This window comes from Orcinus orca, chromosome 1 (assembly GCF_937001465.1).
Source record: "Orcinus orca chromosome 1, mOrcOrc1.1, whole genome shotgun sequence".
Classification (NCBI taxonomy): Eukaryota; Metazoa; Chordata; class Mammalia; order Artiodactyla; family Delphinidae; genus Orcinus; species Orcinus orca.
This window is the reverse complement of record NC_064559.1, coordinates 169,468,983-169,487,234: the sequence shown is the minus strand read 5'-3', so window position 1 is coordinate 169,487,234 and position 18,252 is coordinate 169,468,983. Positions and strand designations below refer to the sequence as shown.

The window sequence follows — 18,252 nt, the reverse complement described above, 5'->3', positions numbered from 1 at the left end:
TATAAATCACATAATCCTGTAATCCTGGAATTGCTGGGTTGCATAGTAAGTGTACATTTAACTTTATAAAACACTCCCAAACTGTTTTCCAAAATGTTTGTACCATTTGACCTTCCCATCAACAATAAACTGGAGAGTTCTAGTTGCTCCACATCCCCTCTACACTTGGTATCAACAGTCTTTTTAATTTTAGCAATTCCAGCAGGTGGGAAATAGTATCTCATTATAGTTTTAATCTACATTTCTCTGTTGCCTAATATCACACATTTTCACATGCTTATTGGCCATTCTTATATCTTCTTTTGTGAAGTATCTGTTCAAGTCTTTGCCCAGGGGCAACAACGTAACTTCATTTTTCAAGTCAAATAAACATGTTAACATGAATCTGTATGACAACGATCTTAGTTTCAAATCCTAACTCTAAAACTAATTCCAAATTCTAAGAGGTGAAGACCTGTCATGAATTTGTCACTTGGATGACTTCAAACTTCCTTCTCTTCTCCTTAGACCTCTCCCGCAGGAGAAATGCCTTCTTTAATAACTGGGGACTGGAAGAAGCAAAGTTTCGTCACTTCCACACTACAACATTTCTGAATTCAAAACATCTCCAAATGGTGCAAACTGCCCATTTCTAATGTTAGGTTTTACTCTTGACAAACTACGCTTATGACAACTATGTACAAGACATAAAGCCTTCCTTTAATCAAGGAAGCTTAGTACTATTTCAATTTACCTTGGTTTGGCACCCCAGAGGTGTTTGCATAATACAGCAATGCACCATATTAAAATTCAGGGTAAGAGGTATGCCTTTCTTCTGTGAAGTGGGGAAAGGTGAATAGTGAGTGATAAGGGAGGTGGGAATGAACCATCTTGATGACATATCCTGGGAAATCTTTTTTGTTTAACTGTGGTAAAATGTATGTAACAAAATTTAAACCACTTTCAAGTGTACAGTTCTGTAGCATTAAGTATATTCAAATTGTTGTGTAACTATCACCACCATCCATCTTCAGAACATTTTCATCTTTCCCCACTTAAATTCTGTATCCATTAAACACTAACACCCAACCCCCCTAGTTCCTGGCAACCACCAGTCTTCATCTCTATGAATTTGACTGGTACCTCATGTAAGTGGAATCATACAGTATTTGTCCTTTTGTGACTGGCTTATTTTACTTAGCATAATGTCTTCAAGGGTCATCCATGTTTTAGCATGTGTCATAATTTCCTTCCTTTTTTTTTTTTTTTTTTTTCGGTACGCGGGCCTCTCACTGTTGTGGCCTCTCCCGTTGCAGAGCACAGGCTCCGGACGCGCAGGCTCAGCAGCCATGGCTCACAGGCCCAGCCGCTCCACGGCATGTGGGATCTTCCCAGACCGGGGCACGAACCCGTGTCCCCTGCATCGGCAGGCGGACTCTCAACCACTGCGCCACCAGGGAAGTCCAGAATTTCCTTCCTTTTAAAGGCTGCATAACATTGCATTGTATGTATATACCTCATTTTGTTAATCTACTCATCTGTTGATGGACCCAAGTTGCTTCAACCTTTTTTACTATTATGAAAAATGCTATGAACAGAGGTGTGCAAATGTCCATTCAAGTCCCTGCATTCAGTTCTTTTGGGTATATACCCAGAAGTGGAATTGCTGGATCATATGGTAATTGTTTAATTTTTTGAGGAATCCTGGGAAATCACTTTTGGGAAAATGAAGACCTGGATATCAATTCAGTAAAGATTTTGTGCCCATGTATTTCTTGTAAAGTCTTTACATACCCCAGACTGAAAACTCTTGTTCTGAGTCACACCTTAGAACATAAAGGAGGTAAAGTAATGTGTGGTGAAAAAAGTGTGAGTTTGGAATAAGACAGGGGTGGTTAGAATCCAGTATTTAGACTAGAAACTGAGGGCAAGCCACTTCTCTCTCCAGTTTCCTTTTCCATAAAATGAGGCTAATAATACCTATCCATTAGGACCATTAATGGGATTTAAATAGAATGAATGAAAAGAACCTACCACAGAGCTTGACAATTCACTTGAAAGGACATTGTTTAGAGACCTTGGTACAGAGGAATAGCTCTGCCCTAGAGCATGGCTGCCTGATGACAGCTACATGTGTGCAAACAGGTAATCACAATATAATGTAGTGCTGAGCCAAGATAGATGTATTGGGGAGAGGGGCATTTTATCCTCCTGAGAAAAGCCAGGTCTGCAAGAGGTGGCTCAAAATGTGAAGAATGAGTAAAAAGAAGTTTTAGGCAGAGGAAACAAGCCAAGGAAAGACAAAAAAGCATGAAAGAGCATGTTGTGAGGGGAACTTGAAGCAATCTGGTGTCACCACAACACAAAACGCAAAGACAATGGGAGCAAATGATGTTGAAGAAGCTTCCTAAGAGGCATGGTAAAGATCTTGACTTGATCCTGTGCCTTGGTTTCCTTGTACACCTCAAATTCTTGTATAAAATGGAAATGATAATAGTACCTTTGTCATAGGCCTGTTAGGACTAAAGGCAAACGAAATGGGATAATACACATAAAGCACTTAGAAGAGTGCCTGCCACATACTGAGGCCCAAATATTTTCTAATGTTAGTATTATTTTCTTGAGGGTGGCAGGAAAGGCTTTAAGCAGGGGAGTGACATGGTCACATCTGTGTTTTGGAAAGATCACTCTGGGGGAAGTGAGGATGGATTGCAGGAGAGAGTATTGGAGGCAAGTAGGCAAGTTACAAGGCTACAACAATAAATAGTCTAGGAAGTAGAAAAGGCCTGCCCTGTACAAGAGTGACAGTGAGGAAGGAGGGAATTCAGGTATTTAAAAAGTAGAAGAGAAGAGCTCTGATGCCTATTAGAATGTGGGAGGTGCAGGTGCACGAGGAGTCCTAGACAGAGCTCCTAGATTAGGCCCTCAAGGTTAGTTTTCTTCCTAAATGATCTCCCTCCCTCCATTCTCCAATAACAAAAAGGCCATCAAACACATTTCCTTTTAAAGTTTTATTAAAGTTTAATGGAACAATTTATATATATATATATATATTTTGGTTAACCCCAGTACAAAAATACAGTTGACGACTTGACAAAAATGGCTCCATCTAGGGCTTGAAGGTTTGAGTTTCTCCAACAGTAACAGGGGAAAGCATGCTTCCAGCTGGGCTGAGTCCAAAGCACACAGCCATTCCTGCACACGCATGCGTGCAAACAGGGAAGCCAAGCCAGAGAAGAGGAAGGAAGTTGAAGGGATTCAGGAAGAAGCCCAAGATTATTCCCAGGAGAGAAAGAGAAGAAACAGGCTGGTCTCCTTGGTGGGGTAGAATTACAGATTTACATTTAGGACTTGTTTGAAATGATAAGCTATTTCTGCAATTTTAACATTATAAAAAAGATGCTTCTGGTCTCTCTTCACCACTAAGGTGAGTAAAGCAGGAGGAAATGGAAAGATTCAACTACTGCAGTGTGAGGAGTAAACCTCCAAATGGCTCAAGTTTTGTGTCAAAAGGTGTCATTCTTTACCTTCAATGACAGAGACATTTAGGTGAGAGGGGACAGGAGAAGGAAGTCTGCCACACTCTGCTGGATCACAAACATGGAGACCAGCTTCTGGCAGCAGAACTCTTCCACAGTGAGAGGGCCCCTTCCCATGGAGGCAGGAACAAGGTTTAAATGTTCTGAGTGATTCCTCAATATTCCCTTCCCTGCTGCCTTCCTTCTAGAACAGTAACTTTGATGAAAGGAGGGATACATTCATGTTACAACTCATCTTCGAGATGTTTCTCTCTGAAGGCATCACCCGTCAGCCTTTCCTGAGCTTCCTTCATCCCCTGAACAACTGTGAAATAAAGGTTGAGGGGAAAAGTATGAAGCACGTCTTTAATATCTGACATGTGACAACCAATACAGATTTTTATGTTTTAGGAGAAATATAAGAGGAGCACAGGATCTGGATTCAAGATCTAGTTCTGGATTTTAGCCCTGGAAAGTCTCTTGAATTTGTTTCCTCATCTATAAATAAGGTGATGCTACCTACTTCACACAGATTATAAAAATTAAATGAGAGAATGAATAATAAATGTGCTTTATAAACTATGAAGTCTTAAAAAAATGTTAGTAGTTACTTTGGCTTACCCTCCAGGATTAGAGTTGAACCCCTGTCACAGGCTGTAGATATTCACTTGACACTAAGGGAAAAGAAAGCATCTTCCTACCATCCCCATCATCTCTTCTGGAGGATCGCTGCATTTAGTTCATATCCTGTGGAGGTTACAGTTTACACTGGTATGTGAGTGTGTGCGTGTACATGGAGGGAGGATGGTCTTCACTGAAAGAGGTCGTCATATCTAGTATCAATTACGTATGGAAGAAGTCAAGTTCTCAGGCACAGGAGAAACCTGGAAGGCAGGTCCTGGTCAGACGGAAGATGAAACTTCTCATCTATCTTGGGCATCAAGGAGGGCAGCTGTTTTGGTACAGGCTCCCCATACAATGGCAGGCCAGTTGTTAGGCTGAGCCAGAGTCTGTGGATCTCAGAAAGCAAACCAGGTAGTATAGTTTGTTACATCCCTTTTGTTTTGCCTAAGCCTTTAGTAAAGCCAGGTTTGAATATTCCAGTTTCATGTCAGCTGAGCCATGGAGAATTCAGGCAAAGGGTTCTGTGTCCACATTTGGACTAATGTGTTAAAGGATGATGCTGGTGTCAAGATGGAAGTGGTAACTTCATGAAATTCTAAAAGGAAGGTGAATTTCAGGGTCAAGAGTTGGGGACCTATGGGAATTCCCTGGTGGTCCAGTGGTTAGGACTAGGTGCTTTCACTGCCGTGGGCCTGGGTTCAATCCCTGGTCGGGGAACTAAGATCCCACAAGCCTCACAGCCAAAAAAAAAAAAAAAAAGTTGGGAACCTAAAGTTCAGCTACCCTTCTCCATGTGGAAAATTTCCCTGTAACACCAACCTCCAGTGATCGGCATTTGGGTAGGAAAGATGACATTCTCCTTACCCATGGAAAGGAGAGGATAACCTCTGCAGATCTCTTTCCTCTCCCTATCCTGAGAAATTAGAGTTCCGAGGACTCAGAACATAAAGTGATCAACAACCTGGCAGCATGGCAATGGGAGACACATGGCAACTTAGCAAACAACCCTCTTTTACAGATGGCAGGGAGAAATTCAGAAGGAAAACAGGGACATTACGTGGCATGAATTCCAACCTCTCCCTCTAGAATGACTGTGCTCAAGGATAAGAGAACAAAAAAGCATGACTGACTTATGATTTCAATCTTCCTTCACATGTTTGTGCTGACGCTGTTCCCTCTGCCTCGAATGATGCTTTCCGCATTCCTCTGCTGGCTAGGACTCAACCCAGTCATCATTCCCGCTAGCATGCCTCACGCCCTCTCCATGTTGGGCTATACTCCCCCCTACACACACACACCCCTTGCTTCTGTAGCTTGAAATGCCCTCTTCATATGTGCCCATAGAGACAAATTCTTATCCGTATCCATCTAGATCCAGTTAAAGTTTACTATCTATGAAACCTTTCAGACTAGATCAGCTAACAGTTAGCATTCCCCTTCTTTGAATTCTCACAAGAATAGCATTAGTGCAGTGGAAAAAAACTAAGTTCTGGACTGAAATCCTGGCTCTGTGACTTTTTAACTGTGGGTCCACGGGCAAGTGACTATTTCTGGGACCTTCAGTTCTTAACAGTTTCCTGTGGGTCAGTTAGCTCCCAGCTGGATTATAAAAAGCTAGGGAAGGGGCTCAGTCTTATCTTTCTCCTATATTCTACACAGCATCTAGCCAAAAGCTAGTCATGCAGCAGATGCTCGGCTAACATGTTGAATTAGTTTCCCATCACAGACCTTGCATGTGGTTCATCCTACTGAAACCTAGCAGCAACCCTCCCTCTTCTCTCTCAACATAACCATACCTTGCTCAGCACTGGTGTAGAAATACTTGTAGCTGGGGTTTCCATTCTCATTGATGATTTCAGGACGCACCTTGCCACTGGGATCTATTGTAGACAAAATGGCAGAGGGATTGCAATAGTTACAACAGAGAGGTACTTTAAGCACCATATGGTACATTAGGCCTTCTGGAAAACGAGAACTGCCCATCTTTGCAGCCCATTATCTCACCACCTTACCCCTTGTTTTTTATGTTGCAATCACAATGAATTCCTTGTAATTCCCTGAACACAACCCACCCCTACCCTCACTCCCCACCATGCCTTGGTATATGCTGGTCCCTCTTGCTGGCATGTTTCTTTTCTGTTTGATAATGGTGGGATCTATATTTTTATTTGTTTCCCCCATAGAATCTAGCAGAATGCTGAGCAAAGATTAGGTAGTCATTAAATATCTTTTATAAAATTGTTTGTGGAAATACATTTTTCTTGTTATAGAATCCCATTGCTTCAACCTCACTACAGGGTCAAGGGTGGGAACTGTGGCTTATCTCAGTCCCTGTAGTGCCTAGCAGTGCTTGACATATGGCTGATGCACAAATGATTGCTAAATGGATAAATGAATGATCACTACTCTCCCACTGCTCACAAAAGCAGTTAGTTTTGGGGTTTTGTTTTGTTTTTTACAAAAGCACGTAGTTAATGGGAAAAGTTTTCCTTCAGATCCGAGGTTCTGGCATTCAGAACTCCCCATTCTCTCTTGAAACTGGTTTTTGTTTTTGTTTTTAGCCATCCCAATAAAATTTCACTAGGTGGAGTCAGTGCCTTGATTCATTTCTCTCTCCTTCTGCATCACAGATCCCCAGATTAAGACCTTTCACCTTACCCAGGAACAGGATTCGTGGAATATAACCCCCATCAGGGCTGAAATCTTCATCTTTGGGTTCTTCTTCATCCTGTTAAGTATAAACCTTAAGTCAGATCATGTTCCCTCTCTCCTCAAAGCCTTTCAGTGGCTTCCCCTCCCACTCAGGGTAAAACCTTAAGTCCTTGCAGTGGCCTAAGAGGCCCTACTTCACCTGCCACCTGGGCACTTCTCTAACATCACACCCTACCCCTTGTTCAGTCTTTTCCAACCACACTAATGCTATTGCTGTCATTAAACAAGCTGGGCATGCTCCCCACTCAGGCTTTTGTATTTGCTCTTACACTCCTCCCGGACACACCTCCCCCTTCATCCACATGACTCACTCCCTTTTCTGCTTCAAATCTTTGCTCAAATGTCACCTTGTTTTCTAACTACCTAATTAAAATTGCAAACTATCCCCACCATTCTTCATTTTTAGCCATAGCATTTACCACTATGTGACATACTTTACTTATTTGTCTGCCTCCCCATATTCAATTCCTCATATGTAACTTAATGACAGCAAAGAATTTTGTCTGTTTTGTTCACTGCTGATTCTCAGTACCTACATCACTGACTTGCACAGTTTTTCTTGAATGCATGAATTGATGAGACTGACATTTTAGTACAATTGTGAAGTTACACTTCTCCCAGGAGACATGACCACACAGTTAGCTTTCTTTTTAAGAAATCTCTCAAGTTGGAGAATGCTCACCGAACACATTTCTGTTTCCTGTGAGTGGTGATTCTAACTCATCACAGAAAGTGGTGAGGCGTTTAGATGCATAGAAATCAACAGTAATTTTGTCGTTTATGGTGTGATTCCCATTTCAGAAGTTATATCAAATAGTTAATATAACTTTGCCTTCAGTGAGGTGTGTCAGCGTTCAGGCTATCCACTAGCTTTATAAGCAATCCCTTAGCTACCTCAACATTAACTGGTAATGTGTTCAGAAGATTTCCAGTCCTATGTTTAAATAAACATCATTTTATAGAAACAGGGCTAGGAGTATCATCACAGAGCATCCGAGCATCCCACATTGGAAGAGTACAGCCTAAAAGGCAGCACAGCTAGGTCACAGTACCTATTCTTATCACCTATTAGGCTCTATGACCTTGACTAACCTAACTCCTTCAGGCCTAAGATGCTCAATCTGTAAAACAGGGATAGCATCAATGGCCTAAAAATCCCTTCTAACTCTAAGATCTGATATTCTGACTTGGGATTCCAACACCTCTGGTCAATGTGAAATACATAAAGGATATCTAATGAAATAAGAAGAAGCTCTACATATAAGCCCAGCACAGAGTAGGGTTTCAACTGAATCATATTTTGCAGGGAATTGTGGCCTACACATGTGACCACATCTTTAGTTCAGTTATACAAAGATGTAAAAACATGTCATAATCATAAGCTAAAAGTGAAGGGACCTTAAAATTTAGTCATCTTATCCAATCTTTCTTCTCTTACTTCCTCCCACAAATGGGGGCTCGATAGCATTCTACCATATCTGATGCAAGACTTAGTATTAGAGTTCAAGAGAAAAACACATACAGACAAGAAGACAGCTCTGCTGAATAAGATTTTATACCATCAATGAGGCTAACTCTAAAACAGTAAAGACTTAAAATCATAGCACAAAGGAGAAACTCTGGAAGTCTTACCTCAAGATTTACCATAACAAAATTATGGGAAAGTTCTGAAATTTCTGTAGATTCTGCAAATTTGGGCTTTAAAGCTAGGGGGAAGAAAAGATTTTGGAACAGAAGAAAACATCATTGTCATACCCAAACCCTAATTTGCTGAGATGATTCATATAACTGACCCTTTTGCTAATCTTAAGACCCAGAAATTAGGACACTTGAATTCTGGTCCTGCTTCTGCCATTTACTTGCATAGTTATGTAACTTAAGTGGCTGACTTTATTTCTCTTAAGCTTTCATCTAATTTATAAAATATAGATAACGGCATACTGACAAAAAAATTATTACTATTGGCTTTTTTACGTATTTCAATAACATCTATTTAAGAATAGATGTAATAAAGACAATAGAGTAACAATACTCTACCATTTATGTATATATATTATTAAACTAGCAATTTACACTAATTTTATACTCTTTTTCCTACATGATTTTATTAAGTGTAGCATACCAAACAAAAGGAGGAATCTGACTGGGAAGTGGCAGGCTGGTATACCAGAAAGAACACAGGCTACAAAGTAAGAAAACCTGGGCTCTAATTTGGTTCCCACCTCCTCCAGTAAGACCACTCCTCATGTCTCTCTCTGTTACATACAACTGTCCGTACAACTATTGTAGCACCTGATCCCATATTCTACATAACCATATCTTAATTGCCTCACCCTCCAACCCCTTGCAAATACAACTGCAAATTTCTTGAGGGCAGGCAATCTATACCATAAATTTCTTCGGTATTCCTTCAAGCAATAAGCAGTGCTGAGCCAAAGTCAATGTTAATATATTTTAAACATTAATATTTGAGAACACATCTGAGGTCTGATCATTTGCACCTACCTTTGCAAGCTCCACACCAGGACTTATGGATAATCACCATCAGGGGTAATCCACTTAAAAACAAAATGAAGAAATTATAATCTAGTAATTCCACTTCTTGAAATATAGTCTAATAAAATGACCAACCAATGAAGACAAAGATTAATGTACAAGGATGTTCATGTAGTATAATTTCAATAAGAAAAATTTTAAGACAATCTATTCAATAATAGTGGACTATTACAACAAAATTATTGCTAAGTTCTGACATTCCAGTAAATTCTGCAAATTTGGGCTTTAAAGCTAGGGAAAAAAGACTGTAGAAGAAAACAACAAATTACAGCATTTCTAAATGTTATGGTTATATAACCACTGAAACGTTAATAAAATTTTTCATTGGTACACTGTTAAAGGCTAGAATATAAAATTATTATCTATAGTTTAGTTTTAATTATACAAATATGTAGAAAAGAGTCTAAAAGGAAATGTTCCAAAACATAATAGAGGTTATCTCTGGATAATGGGATTGTGGGTTTTACTATACTTTTCCTGTATTTCCCAATTTTTCTACAATTAAGTGTTTTTTTGTTTGTTTGTTTGTTTTGCCACACCATGCGGCTTGTGAGATCTTAGTTTTCCAACCAGAGATTGAACCTGAGCAGCAACAGGGAAAGCACCAAGTCCTAACCACTGGACCACCAGGGAATTCCCAACTAAATGTAATTTTTATAATCAGGGAGGAAAAAGCTTTTTCTTTCATAAAATAATAAACAACATATTCCACCTGAATCAGTCTTGGCCAGCTGAAGCTCTTACGCCCTCAAGGCTCAAATGCCGACTTGTAGAAGGGTCCTATGTAATCAGACGTTGGCTTTCTCCATCATCCAACCCCCATATCACCACATCACCACATGCTGTTCAATACTATCACAGCATTTAACACATTGAACTGTATCTTTTTATTTACTTAGAGCTTCTTAAGGAAGGAACTCTTAGCTGCCTCTATACTTCCTACACCTAATATAGAGAATAATATTACTGGTAGCAAAAACTTATACAGCATTTACTGTGTACCAGGTACTATTCTAAATATATATAAATTAATTTAGTAAGTGTCAAACGAATTAGTCAGCTATCTCATCATAGGCCTACTACAAATCTGGGACAGAATGGTGCCTCTAATACTTGTAAAAGCTTATAAACTAAATGAGCAGGACAAGGTTAGGTAAGAAGTGTGATCTCCATAGCCATAATAATAATAGCCAAATGTGCTAAATATTTATTATATGACATTGTTGTATGTGCTTTACACACATTATCTCATTTAAATTCTCACAACAGGGCTTCCCTGATGGCACAGTGGTTAAGAATCTGCCTGCCAATGCAGGGACATGGGTTCGAGCCCTGGTCCGGGAAGATTCCACATGCTGTGGAGAAACTAAGCCTGTGTGTCACAACTACTGAGCCTGCACTCTAGAGCCCGCAAGCCACAACTACTGAGCCTGTGTGTCACAACTACCGAAGCCCGTGCACCTAGAGCCTGTGCTCCACGATGAGAAGCCACCGCAATGAGAAGCCCGTGCACCGCAACAAAGAGTAGCCCCCGCTCACCGCAACTAGAGAAAGCCCGCACGTAGCAACAAAGACCCTACGCAGCCAAAAATAAATAAATTTATATATATATAAAAATCCTCACAACAATCCTAAGGTAATGGTCTCATAATAGAAATGAGAAAACTGAGACTTCCAAGAAATTAAACATTTGGCCACATAAATTCTAGGTTCTGCCACTTTAGTAGTTAACTTGTAAGTCTGACTCCAGAATCAATATTCTTTCTGACCACTATCGTCTACTTCAATTTAGAAGAGCAATCCAGAATCCATGGGTTTAAACCCAATCAACTGATAATCAACTAACTTGTAATTTGAGAATGAAAATGGAAGAGGCCTTAGATGCTGCCTAGTCCAAACCTCCATTTCATGCAGGAATCCAGTCTCATATATCAGAAACAAAAGGTAGTCCAGATAACCTGATAAGCAAGAAATAATCACCAACCAAGGCAGCCCATCCTTTTAACAGCACGGTGTACTTACAGAACAGTTTAGAATGTCTTGCTTTCTCTTTTCTCTCAAGCAAACTCCTATTCATCCTTCTAGAGCAGAGGTAAGCAAACTAGTCTGCAGGCCTAATCCAGCCCACTGCCTGCTTCTGTACAGTAATTATATACAAACATATACAAACAGGGTTTTTTTTTAACATTTTTAAATGTTTGAAAAACAAATCTGAAGTATAGTACCTTGTGATATATTAAAATTAAATATAATTCATATTTCAGTGTAACTGGTTTTATTAAAACACATTCACACTTATTTGTATACTTATTGTCTATGGCTGCTTTTGTGCTACCATGGCACAGTTGATAAGCTGCAACAGAGACCCTATGGCCCTCACAGCCTAAAATATTTACTGTTTGACCCTTTCCTGACCCTTGCTCTAGAGTGACAGTCCAAATGTAAACACCTCTGTGAAGCCTTCCCAAAACCACCACCTCTCAACAGCTAGTTAGTCCAATTCCTCCTCTGGGATCGCAAAGCATTCTAACCGCCAGTCCTTTTTATCCTCTAATCACCTGTTTACTTGTCTAAACTACTAACTTCTCAAGGGCAAAGACTATCTAATACATCTTTGAAAAACACAAGCACTGGTAAGGTAGGTACCTACCATTTGTTTACTGAAATCAATGAAAAAAATGAAAGACAAGCTTAAAGTGCTATTTGTCTTGAAAAACAGAATGAAGCACCCAGTTATGGGAGTTGTCGTAACAGTCACCCTAGGTTAAGACCAAAGCATCGAGACTCTCACCCAGCACCATGAAAGTATTTTTTTTTTTTTTTCTTTTTGCGGTACGCGGGCCTCCCACTGCCGCGGCCTCTCCCGTTGCAGAGCACAGGCTCCGGACGCGCAGGCCCAGCGGCCATGGCTCACGGGCCCAGCCGCTCCGCGGCACGTGGGATCCTCCCAGACCGGGGCACGAACCCGCGTCCCCTGCATCGGCAGGCGGACGCTCAACCACTGCGCCACCAGGGAAGCCCCATGAAAGTATTTTTGATCAAAGGCATAACAGGGATACCTGTGTATCTAAAATGTTACATTAAGTAAATTACACGAAGAACATAAAGCAAAAGACATGCCAGCACACTGCCTTCATCTAAAAGATTTTATTAAATGAAACAATCTAGTGGTTTTGTCTTTCACCATTAGAACCAAAGCTTCCCAAGGACAGAAACCAGTGGATCTATCTGTGATCCCAGGCCCCAGGACAGAGACTAGCAAAAAGTAGGCACAGTACTCAAAAAACTGTGGTATGAAAAAAGGGCCAGTACAGATGCAAAACTGTGTCATCTTTAGTTCTGTTCACAATTATTTTAAAACAATTCATCCATCCAGTCTGCTTTCCCACAATTCACATGGGGAAATCAATGGTATGTGATATCCCAAGTAGAACCCAATCTAAGTAAACCCTGTCCACCAGAGCTCTGTCCTCTAGAGAAACTTGCCAAGCTCCTCCAAGCTAGTTCTCCATTCTTTCTAGTCTCAATTTATGCTGTAAACTCAAGGCCTGGCACAGAGGCATTCAGAAACGTACGAGTGAATCGGTCACAATAGCTCTATTTCCACGCATCAATATATTCTGCAGACCTTCAGATTATTCTTCCCAGAGAAACAGAGAGTGCAGTAGTTAGACAAGGAGCCATGACTTTCCCCCACCAGCTGGTTAGTGCAGGCTCTGGCTCAGATACTGCAGAAACATGTTGGCCAGTTGAGGCAGGTTCTCATTGTTGGGATGCATTTTGGTGTAGGAAATAAACTGGCGACGGAGGCGACTCAGTTCTGCCATGGTCAAAGGCCGGGTAAACCGCAGGTGCTCTGTGGTGCCAGAAAGCTTAAGCAAGTCTCCAGGGACTGCGCTCTTCTGAGCTTCCATCAGTCCTGCCAACACCTGGCTGGTGACCTGGTCCAATTGGTGCAGAAAGGTGCCGGAGGCAAGTGGCTGTGACTGTGTAGACTGATGGGGTGGAGGAGCCCGGTTCTCAAACAAGGCAGCTCTGATCTCTGACAGAGGCAACGGCTCCTCTAAGCCCACCAAGGTGAACAGGGGCCTGTCCCAGCGGTTCCGAGAGTCGGGAGCTTCGAAGCGCAGCGCTAAGGCCTCCAGAAGTTCGGGAGGGTAAAAGGCACCGGACACATGCTCTGCAGATTTCTCGAATTCCGAAGTCACAAGAGCTGGAAAATCTGGCGTCCTGGTTTCCTCCCGCTCCAGTTCCTTAGGTACTTCTGCCTGGGCTCTCCCATTTACTACAGAGTCCACTGCCTGCGGTTCCCCGAGGACACCGGTGCCCGCCGCCAGAGGTCTCCCTCCCTCCTCAGCTCGCGGCCTCCAACTCACACTGACATTGCGGCTCGGACTCTCATCCGCGCCCGCCACCCGCGGTCCCCCGCTCAGACCGCCTGGCCTTACGCAGTAGACCAGGCACAGCGGAGTGCGCGCCGCCCGCGCCAGGCAGTACAGCTCGTAGCGGAAGCCCTTGATGTAATTAAGCGAGTCGAGGATGACCACTTCGTGGCGACTCAGGCGCCGCTCCACGGCCGCTCGCAGGGCCCCACGCAAGGCCTTCTCACGGACCGAATCGCCGTACACTGTCGCGTCCTCCGCGCCCAGCACCTCCGCGTCGTCCACCACGTACACCGCGCGGCCCTCGGCCGCCAGTGCCACGCGGAGCTCCTCCGCGCGCCGGCTCTTGCCGCTGTACGGCAGCCCGCAAAACACCACGAGCGGCATCCTCCCAGGGCGCGGCCATGTGCAACCGCGCAGCGTCAACTTCCGGGTTGCGGGCTGCTCCGACACAAACCGGAAATGCAAGCCACACTTCCTGCCTCCCTTGACTCTTACAGGACCTCTGTTGCTATGGGAACAGGAGTTCTAGACCAACGAGAGCCAGATCCTGCTCTCTCCGAAAGGAGATGGAGCTTAGAACGGCATCGGCTATTTCTGTCAAATGTTATACGTCTCAGGAGAATGTGATCTCCTGGCGGCCAAAGACTATGTTCATCAATTTATAATGGAGCCTTAAAGAACATTAAATATTGCAAAACAATCAGCACTATATTTAGCAAATGGAAGACAATTCACAAATACTAGTTCCCCTTCATTCCTTACAGCCAATAACATTCAGTAACTGTTTATTCAATAACCATTTCAATCATTCAATATCTTCATGGTTGGGAATTCAGAGATGAACATAAAACAGTACCCCGACAAAGCAAGGGTCTGAATGGGAAAAGTCAGGCACCTACAGGCAGAATAACATACACTCTAACGGATAGAGGTAGGTTGGGTTGTAAAAGTACAGAAGAGAAAAACAAAATGCCCACAAAAATTGCCGAAGACTTTACCTAGGAATAGTCATTTGATTTAGAACGTGAAAAACTAATAGGAATTTTTCTCCTGGGTAAGGATGCCAGATAAAATATAGGATGCCTAGTTAAATTTGAATTTAAGACAATCAACAAAAAATGTTTTTAAAATAAGTATGGGGGCTTCCCTGGTGGCGCAGTGGTTGAGAGTCCGCCTGCCGATGCAGGGGACGTGGGTTCGTGCCCCGGTCTGGGAGGATCCCACATGCCGCGGAGGGGCTGGGCCCGTGAGCCATGGCCGCTGAGCCTGCGCAGCCGGAGCCTGTTGCTCTGCAGTGGGAGAGGCCACAGCGGTGAGAGGCCCGCGTACCGAAAAAAAAAATAATAATAATAATAAATAAATAAATAAATAAAAATAAATAAATAAAATAAAATAAGTATGTCTCAAATATTACTTGGGGCATATTTAAAATTACTTATTGTTTACCTGAAATTCAAATTTAACTGGGCATACTTTATTTTTATTTGCTAAATCTGGCAACCCTACTCCTGCAGAAGGTATGAGGCTCAGAGCCATGAAGCTGTAGGATCTGTTCTAGCAAAAGCAAGCACTACAGTTTGGTAGGTGCAGAAGTGTGAGTATTTCTGTGCAAAGATGTGTGTGTATAAAGGAAGTGCACATACATTGTATCTTTATATCTCTCCAGTACAGTATAGTAGAGAATGTTCAAGTCTTGGCTCTGCTACTTACTTACTAGCTGTATAAACTATTGTCAAGTTATGTAACCATTGTGTATCTAAATTTCCTCTCCTGTAAAATAATAACAATGGTTCTTATTTCACAGGCTGAACCAACCTCATAGGTTGTGAGGATTAAATAAATTAATGAATATAAAGCACTCAGATCAATGTTTAGCCTTTCCTCCCCTGTTCTGCCTTTTCCTCCTCCTTTGTATAAGTCTTCTGTGAATAGACTAAACCTACTTGGAACTTAAGACTATTCAACTTGAGACTATTAGGCAGCATGGCTTACTGGTTGAGTGTAGGCTCTGAAGCCAGAGTGTCTGGGTCCAGATCTTGGCTCCACCACTTAACTAGCTGTGTGATCTTGGGCAAGTTATTTAACTGATCTATGCCTTAGTTTTCTCATCTGTAAAATGAAGATAACAACAGTACCCACCTCAAAAGAGTTGTTGTGAGAATTAAATGAGTTAATTCACATAATTCAATGTCTGGTGCATAGTAAGCACTTAATAAATGTTAGGTAGTAGTATTATTTTTGTTGTTATCAGGCAGCCCCTCCATTGCTCTGCCTTGGCATAATCCTTCACCTGAAATTAATGCTAAGTTGATGGCTGGAAAATGTTTTACCACCATAAGTAACCTAAAACCATATCTTGTACCTGGCAGCTGCTTCTTTCTTCCCATCTTCTAGTGTCCTCCAATGAATGTGATCTCCAAAACCTGGAAGAAAAGAGCCTCATAAACATTCACACATGAACAAAGGGCAAAGACCCAAGAAGGAAATGTGGCATGTTCACAAGATACTCATAAAAAAAGGCTTTCCTTTGTCAAAAGCATGGTGTTCAAGTCCCAAATCCACTGCTTTCTAGGTGTATGGGACCATGGACAGTCCTATACCTCAAGCCTCAGTTTTCATACCTGTAAAATGGAGATAGTATCGCCTAATTCAGTTTTTAAGGAGATTAAATTAAATAATGGTGGACTTCCCTGGTGGTGCAGTAGTCAAGAATCTGCCTGCCAAGGCAGGGGACACAGGTTCAAGCCCTGGTCCGGGAAGATTCCATATGCCATGGAGCAGTTAAGCCCATGCGCCACAACTACTGAAGCCCACATGCCTAGAGCCCGTGCTCTGCAACAAGAGAAGCCACCGCAATGAGAAGCCCTCACACTGCAACAAAGAGTAGCCCCCGCTCACTGCAACTAGAGAAAGCCCACAAGCAGCAGCAAAGACCCAACACAGCCAAAAGTAAAATTAATTAATTAATTAATTTAAAAAAGACCTAAATGTAAGACCTGAAACCATAAAACTCCTAGAAGGGAACATAGGTAGAACACTCTTTGACATAAATCGTAGCAATATTTTTTTGTATCAGTCTCCTAAGGCAAAAGAAATGAAAGCAAAAAGGAACAAATGGGACCTTATTAAACTTAAATGCTTTTGCACAGCAAAGGGAACCACTGACAAAACAAAAAGACAACCTACCAAAATGGAAAAAAAAATTGCAAATAATATGACCTATAAGGGGTTAATATCCAAAAATATATAAACATCTCATACAGCTCAATATTAAAAAAACCAACAACCCAATTAAAAAATAGGCAGAGGATTTGAATAGACATTTTTTCAAAGAAGACATAGGAATGGCCAATAGGCACATGAAAAAATACTCAATATCACTAGTCATTAGGGAAATGTAAATCAAAACCACAATGAGATATCACCTCACAGCTTTCAGAATGGCTATCTTGAAAAAGACAACAAATAATAGATGTTGGAGAAGATATGGAAAAAAGAGAGCCCTTGAACACTGTTGGTGGGAATGTAAATTGGCACAGTCACTGTGGAAAACAGTATGGAGGTTCCTTTAAAAATGAAAAATAGAACTACTATGTGATCCAGTAATTCCACTCCTGAGTATATATCTGGAAAAAATCGAAAACTAATTCAAAAAGATACATGCATCCCAATGTTCATAGCAGCATTATTTACCAACAGCCAAGATAGGAAAGCAACCTAAATGTCCATCAACAGATGAATGGATGAAGAAGATGTGATATATACAGGGGAATTCCCAGTCATTAGGACTCAGCACCTTCACTATGGTGGCCCAGGTTCAATCCCTGGTCAGAGAACTAAGATCCCACAAGGCACACAGTGTGGCCAAAAAGAAAAAAAAAATTATATATACATATAATATATACTTTACATATATATAATGGAATATTACTCAGCCATAAAAAAGAATTAAATTTTGCCATTTGCACCAACATGGATGGATCTGGAGGGTATTATGCTAAGTGAAATAAGTCAGACACAGAAAGACAAATACTGTATGTTTTCACTTATATGTGGAATCTAAAAACTAAAAGAAATGAATGAATATAACAACAACAACAACAAAAAGAATTTAGAACAGTGTCTGGCACTGGAGAATTGCTACAAGTATTTGCTATTAATATACCAGGCACTATTCTAAGTACTATACCAATATTGATCTTCATAACAACCCTAGAGGTAGGTACTCTTATTAATACCATTTTACACATGAGAAAACCAAGGCACAAAGTTTAAGTAACTTTCCCAAGTTCACACAGCTAATGAGCATCAGAGCTGGAAACTGAACCTATGCACTCAGGGTCCAGACTCCTTACTTTTAAGCACTAAACAATGCTGTCCTTCAAAGCAGAAGGAGGTAAGGACAAAGAGGCAAGGGAGGGAGTAGACAATGCAGGGCCTGATAGGCCACTATAAAGATTCTTGCTTTTACTAATAAG

At 41.5% G+C, this 18,252-nt stretch overlaps 2 protein-coding genes across 5 annotated transcripts in view; both read right to left on the bottom strand.

The window, feature by feature from the left end:
• Positions 1-18,252, bottom strand: part of TXNDC12 (thioredoxin domain containing 12) — a 107,588-nt gene that overhangs the window by 81,049 nt on the left and 8,287 nt on the right. For 3 of the 4 annotated variants that reach the window (XM_033435529.2, XM_033435530.2, XM_049699969.1), the window contains exons 2-6: positions 16,137-16,197; positions 9,339-9,391; positions 8,466-8,539; positions 6,780-6,849; positions 5,918-6,001 (exon numbers count right to left, since the gene is read on the bottom strand). In XM_033435529.2, the coding sequence (XP_033291420.1) occupies positions 5,918-6,001; positions 6,780-6,849; positions 8,466-8,539; positions 9,339-9,391; positions 16,137-16,197 (342 nt within the window). Of the gene's footprint in view, positions 1-2,975; positions 3,823-5,917; positions 6,002-6,779; positions 6,850-8,465; positions 8,540-9,338; positions 9,392-16,136; positions 16,198-18,252 lie in introns of those variants that run through there. The other variant, XM_004273859.3, reaches the window with a different exon arrangement.
• Positions 5,953-14,788, bottom strand: KTI12 (KTI12 chromatin associated homolog). Its single transcript, XM_049699990.1, has 4 exons — positions 13,018-14,788; positions 9,339-9,391; positions 6,780-6,849; positions 5,953-6,001 (listed from the first exon to the last, which is right to left on the bottom strand). Exon 1 carries the CDS (start codon positions 14,156-14,158, stop codon positions 13,094-13,096), a length of 1,065 nt encoding a protein of 354 aa, XP_049555947.1. The 5' UTR covers positions 14,159-14,788; the 3' UTR covers positions 5,953-6,001; positions 6,780-6,849; positions 9,339-9,391; positions 13,018-13,093.

What these genes read in the sequence shown, in the direction of transcription:
- KTI12 (XM_049699990.1), bottom strand. Translation starts at nt 14,158, where the DNA reads ATGCCGCTCGTGGTGTTTTGCGGGCTGCCGTACAGCGGCAAGAGCCGG.